General features: G+C 34.6%; 1 protein-coding gene across 1 annotated transcript in view; it reads left to right on the plus strand.

Moving 5' to 3' along the window:
* LOC106516022 (inter-alpha-trypsin inhibitor heavy chain H3) overlaps nucleotides 1-6,711 on the plus strand; it is a gene marked incomplete in the record, with an annotated part of 31,341 nt that overhangs the window by 1,936 nt on the left and 22,694 nt on the right. The window contains 9 exon segments of the mRNA XM_014006158.1: nucleotides 44-154; nucleotides 407-535; nucleotides 609-725; nucleotides 825-993; nucleotides 1,074-1,184; nucleotides 3,770-3,951; nucleotides 4,070-4,249; nucleotides 4,343-4,467; nucleotides 5,288-5,411. Coding sequence (XP_013861612.1) covers nucleotides 44-154; nucleotides 407-535; nucleotides 609-725; nucleotides 825-993; nucleotides 1,074-1,184; nucleotides 3,770-3,951; nucleotides 4,070-4,249; nucleotides 4,343-4,467; nucleotides 5,288-5,411 — 1,248 coding nt within the window.

Here is a 6,711-nt window from a genome sequence, read left to right on the forward strand (position 1 = left end):
TAGTGAACACTGCTGGCATTTATTTCATTTCACTCACTGTCAGGTTGACGTGTACATCTATGAAAAAGCTGGGATCAGTTTTATTGATGTGAAAGGAGGACTGAGCACTAAAGCCCTGGCTAATGCCATCACCAAAACACATGAGGGAAACAAGGTACAACTTGGAGTGTTGTTAAATGTTTTTATATTCAGCTTTATTGTTTCATAAAAACATGAAGAATCTTGAAGCTTTTTGTTAAAATTGTGAAGTCTCTCTAAACAGTAGATAATCTGGCTTGTCATTTTCTCCTAAATGGCTATTAAATGTCATAATTACCAAGGATTATGACTTTGGTGTTGTGAGGTTTAAGTTAAAATAGTTCATGTATTTGAAGAGTGCATAAACCCTGGTTTAWATGGTTTGCAGGCCTGGGTGTATTTCTATCCAACTGTTGATCAGCAGAAAACTTGTGACAGCTGTGGAGAACAAGGTATGAATGGAGATCTGGTTATTGTTTATGACGTCAACAGAGACTCTGGACTGGGAGACATCAAGGTAAAAAGTTTTATGTAATGGTATTTTTCTTTTTTCATCAACAATATTTTCATTTCAACTATCTCTTTCTTAGACTTCAGATGGATACTTTGTTCATCACTTTGCTCCATCTAGTCTTCCCCGAATACCAAAAAACATTGTTTTTATTATTGATCAAAGTGGCTCGATGCACGGCAGAAAAATGGAACAGGTGAAGCTTTCAAACATTTTATTAACATTATTTATTATCAAGTACACAATGTATGAACACACCTGATTTATTTTTAATTGTGTTATTTTTATTAAACAGACTAGAATTGCCTTGATCCATATTTTGAATGACCTGGCTGAGGAGGACTTTTTTGGTATTATTTCATTTGATAGCCAAATTTTTCACTGGAAACGGGAACTTGTTCAAGCCACCAGCGCAAATTTGGAGGGAGCCAAGGAATTTGCACAGAATATTATGGACAGAGGAGGTGAACTTAAAAAAATTTTGAAAAGGGAACATTTGGCTATGGTATGACATTGTATTATAACAATTTTACTTCATTTTCAGCTACAGACATTAATGCAGCAGTGTTGGAAGGAGCSCGTATGCTGAACGCACATCCCAGAGAAGGTTCAGCATCTATCCTGATCCTTCTCACAGATGGAGARCCAACTACAGGTTGGAAAAGGATAAATGATTTTAACATATAAAATAGGGATGCAACTTATCTWTTAATGAATTAATCTAAAGCTGATTGATCTTATCGAATGTCTAACGGCCATTTTCCTAAAAACCCGACATTTCTCTTGAATCAATTGTCTATCTTCTTTTTTCTTCTTTTTTCCCTTTTCAATCTATGAAAGTAAGTGCTTTTCTTTACACATTAAATAAAAAAATACAGTATTTTATTTTATATAATTGATTGTGCCAGCTGTGTTAAACACTGATAGAAAAAAACAGAAAATTGTGGATTTCTCGCACATTGTAAAACTTGGACATATTTATAAAATATAACAAAACAGGAATCTATTCGGTTGCTAGTTGGAAAAAAAAGGAAAGACAAACGTAAAACACTTAATCCACTCTGAACAGAGAAATGTAAAATTAACATTTAAACACAGGGTAACATTTTAATCTAAAGATTTACTCAAAAACAAACTATAAACATGACCTCAGAGGGATAAACATACAAATTAATACTGGAACTGTTTTTGCTTACTGCATGATCTGACGTCAGTTACCTACTGTTCATTTGATTTGTTCAATGGCCAGGTTARGTATGTCACACAGATGAGATTAACTTCATGTTAATTATTTATAGTGACTAACTGTTTTGTTTTGTTTTGTTCTTTCACATGGAATTAATCTCTACAAGAAGAAGCTAACGCTAGCTAAAGAGCTTACGACTGTATCTGTTGTCCTGCTCTGTTGTCTTTAGCTTCATACTGCTGAATAGTCTGGCACAGCCTTCGGTACTTTTCCTTTGAGTTTGGTGTAGTGCATTATTATTGTTGTGTTGCAAATAAAACTAAATAAGATTTGCGTGTTTAATTATGATGCCGCCCACATGGAGGTGGCCGGCTCTCTACTCAGCTCAACGTAGTTATTATTGTTATTAGGTGTAAGCTAATATAAATGGATCATCTCAGTAGGCTATTAATGAAATGWCTATGGTTGTGTGATGGGAAACAGATTTTTTACTGTGTTCCTAAAGGCAGCATTACTCCATCTCCTTCCGCAGCTGAGGCACAGAATGACAGGAGCCTGTTTGGAAAGTTGAGCTTCAAAAAAAGAAAATAAAGCTTTTTAGACAAATCAACAACTCCAATTGTCACCTGGGACTTACAGTATAGCTGCAGCACGTAAAGTTAAGAAATAGCCACTTCATGCCTAACATAAGGTGCTGCTGCCGTAGCAACGTCATTCATTATATTAAAATCAAAATAAATGAGGTTAATTCAGACTTGTCCATGTAAACAATGAACAGTCTGCACAGAAATGACAACAATAATTAGCTATGTGGTGACCACGACATAATTATCGTGTGGGCATTCGTTAGCCATTACGTGGGCACGCATTCTTATCCCGTGGCCACGTGATAATTTTTTTTCATTCCAAATCACCGGACGGGCTCCGTACATTTCTATTTAACTTTGACTTGATTTTATTCCATGTTTTCATTGTTCAGAATAAAATAAATAAATAGAAATCTGTCCAGATACATGGAGCTCATGGATAGAGTGAGTTTGATTGATGAGAAGTGTAAATATAAACCATTCTGACATCCTATTGAATTGAACTCACTCCATCACACCTGTATGACACAAATCACATCACATTCCCGCAGGACATACTGTAGCAGATGCCTGTAGCCTAGAATGAAGATGATCGTGGCTGAAACAAGTCTAGTCGGTTAATTCCAAAGTTTTCAACATTAACATTTTTATTTGACATTATACTCATTATTGGGGGGGGGGGGGCTATAGAACCCTAAGCTTTTATCTTTAATGTTTTTTTAAGTGTTTGTTACTTTTACTTTTATACTTTTAGTTTTAAAACCAGTACTTTTATACTTTTACTTGAGTAAAAAGTTTGAGTTGCTACTTCTACTTCCAAAAACATATTTTTAAACTCTAGCATCTATACTTCTACTTAAGTAATGAATGTGAATACTTTTGACACCTCTGCTCACATCGAAGTTCTAAATTCCAAAGCTGCAGCCATTTTTGGCCAGTCAATATTTGATAGCTGCTTTAAGAGTTTTCTAATAGCCAGACAAATTGTTTTAGCTGAACCATACCCCTACAGTCATTAACCATTTTGGCCACTATGTCCAAAAGCTTTAACTAAGATAGTACCCATTTGAATTCCATGTCAGTATAGATTTTGAACTTAAAATGCATATAACATAACAATTTAAAATGTAAATTCTTCTCATTCTCATAATCAGGTCTATTGTGCTCACACTTGTCATATTACAAAATGGTTAGTTAAAGGCAGAACCATGCATGTTAGCTTATTTTTGGGCCCAAATCTCCCATACAAAAGAGATCTTTGATCTCAGTGGGCTTTGTCTGGTTAAATAAAGATAGATTGAAAAAAAATTGCTCCTCAATGTAATTTAATTTCTTCAGTTAGTACATTACTTTAGCATGGATTCTGCTGGGAAAAATCCACGGATTTGTTGTAAATTCTACTTTGTTTTCAATGAGCTGTCTGGAAACTAGAAGCAGTGCAACTTGACATCTGTGGTGTCTTTGCAGGAGTGATAAATTTTGAAGTTATTCAGTCGAATGTCAGACGAGCCATTGCAGGAAAGTTCCCACTCTACTGTCTTGGTTTTGGGTTTGATGTCAAGTTTGAGTTRCTTGAGAAAATGGCACTGGAGAACAATGGTGCGGCAAGACGGATTTATGAAGACTCTGATGCTGATTTACAGCTGAAGGTATCTCCCTACACCTTATTCTTGCTTTTTACTTATTGTTTTGTTGCATCCCCACCTTTCCTAAACACAAAACAAGAGTTTCCACCATTCATACTGCATCATTACTGTATGTTAACAGGGTTTCTATGAAGAAGTGGCCACTCCTCTATTGACAGATGTGATGATGATCTACATTGGTGGAACCAATTTGACCCAAACTAATTTCAGTCAGTACTATAATGGATCTGAGATTGTGGTGGCTGGTGAGATCATGAACAATGACATTGACACCTTCAGTCCACAAGTTGTGGCCATTTCAGTAAGAATCCGTCCTCAAATCAATACAGTTTTTCCTGAACTCTAGTGAAACTCCTTGTATCCTGACATTATAATGTTATTTACTTTATAACAGAAAAGTAGAACAATGACATTTTCTAACACCGATACCCCTGTGGAGCCCTCTAATGAAACTGTGGTTGAGGGTCGCCTTCAGAGGGTCTGGGCCTACCTTACAGTAAAACAGCTTCTGCAGAAAGAGTAAGTGTGATAAATCTGTTATTTTTTATTTTTGTTGCGAAAAATGTACTTTAATATCAGCATTAAAATATGTAAACAGTTTCCATTAAATTGTGATATAATATTRAAGAATTTGTCAGGTTTTGCACAAGGCAAGCATTAACAGGTTTCACTTTTGTTGCTAAAGACAATTTTCTGACAGAAATAATCATCCTTTACCACAATTAGACAGACCACATAACTCTGTGCTGGTGACTTCTGCCAAGACCAGCACTATAATATTCAGTTTGTCCACAAAAACAAATGCCTAAAAGATACTTTTCTTGACTTTGCTTTTTTTTTAACACCCTTGTCCTGACTGGGAGCACTCCACAAATTTTTTTTGAGTGAAGGTGACTCAAAACCAACTCTCTGTTTTAAAGGAGGTGCATTATGTAATTTCCAGGCACACAGTTCAATTCTATACCATAAACATGTAACTACGTCAACATCAGTTATGAAAAGTATTCTTAAGAAATAATTTCATGCACTAATTATTTTTTAATTGATTACAGTAAAATAAAAAAAACATGACATTATCATTCTGTACATTGATTATCTATTTAATACCTGTAAAATTGGCTGAACTAGGGTTGATCAATTGTAGTGGCCATCTTGAATACAGTRAGCAGTGAAACATTGGTAGAAATTCTTCTAAAGAAGATTTCTGAAAGTTTCTTTGAGCTGTTTGTGTGTGAAACTTTGTTCACACACAGATTTGTGGGTGGTAAAGATAATTTTCATTTTTCATMTCCTGCTTTTCATCCCAGCTGTTATAATTTTACAAGATGTTGTGACGCAGGTTGCTGCTGTCTGGGCCTGAGAAAGAAAAAGTGAAGAAAGAAGTTTTGGAGCTGTCGCTGCWGTACAACTTTGTGACCCCACTCACATCCATGGTGGTCACCAAACCTGAGGGGGAGAACACACAAATCCTTCACAAACCAAAGGAAGGGGAAAAGGGGGGAGCGGTAGATTTAATGCGTCATGGAATAAGTGCAACCGCTACAGGACCTCAAAGACATGGTTTGAACTAATGCTGTTGATTCTAAAGTAGTTTTTTGTGTTCTGATGGAATTATTATCCAAAAAATAATATAAATTTTCTTTTTGTTTCTTAGGAGTTTATGGATTACCAGGTATATGTATGCACACATTGTTACCACATGACATATGTAATACACTGCAGTACAGTTGCACTGTGATCAGCATACATGATACACTCTCATTTTGTTATACTTGTAAACATATTTTCAATTTATAATGTAAAGCAAGGAAAATACATGAAAAATATGGTTCTTTGAATARAAATGGAAAGTATAGAATTCTTTCATGGTTCTAACTTTGTTTAATGTAATATAATCTGACAACAAATCAGAGGAGTTTGAACCAAAGACAAAAGCTGATCTTTACTGATCTTACATAGGAACTTTACCAAAACTTCATCTATTTATGTTTTGTTATAGAAACAACAAAAGTGCTCCAGTTGTTTCTTTAAACAGAACTCTGTTTTTTTTAGCACAACTTTACTATGCAGCCTTTAAAATAAGGTTTTATAGATTTAAAACTGTACTTTCGTTTTTTTAATTATCTTATTTATTTTCAACAGGGTTATCGTTTTCTGGTCAGTCACGTAAGTCAGATTACACAAATGAGCGATGCCACAGAATTTAAAGTTTGTTATGATGTTTTTGTCTTTGTGTGTGAGAGTTTGTTGTAAATTTGTTGTTGACTTCTTTCATCTAAAGAGCTTTTTTGTAAGCATGAATTGACTAGCGAATAAATATTAAGGTGTTTTGTCCACACTTGGCACCATCTAAACAAATTTATTATTTATTGTTTTTTCCAAAGTTTTAAACAGTCAAAATGTACTTTAATGTCATGCCTTTCTGTTTTGTACAGCAACACATGCAAGGTTTACTACTCAGCATTATGGACCTCCTCCTCCTAGGGCTCCTCCTATTTTTGGTAAGACTAACACACACAATCTGTTAAGATGCATTTGTATTTTACAGTTTATTTATCAAAAGGAAATAGTGATCATGGTGGACATATTCCAAGCTACACATTATAAATATGAATACGAGTGAAAATACACTTATGAGAACCAAAATTTATTATTTTTTTCAATATTTCAGTCTATATTTTGACATTAAAGTGCTGTAGGCTTACGTTTACTCCACAACATTTCACTTGTTCAAATTCTTGATATATATACAGTATATATATA

This window comes from Austrofundulus limnaeus, unplaced genomic scaffold (genome assembly GCF_001266775.1).
Source record: "Austrofundulus limnaeus strain Quisiro unplaced genomic scaffold, Austrofundulus_limnaeus-1.0 Scaffold35, whole genome shotgun sequence".
Lineage (NCBI taxonomy): Eukaryota > Metazoa > Chordata > Actinopteri > Cyprinodontiformes > Rivulidae > Austrofundulus > Austrofundulus limnaeus.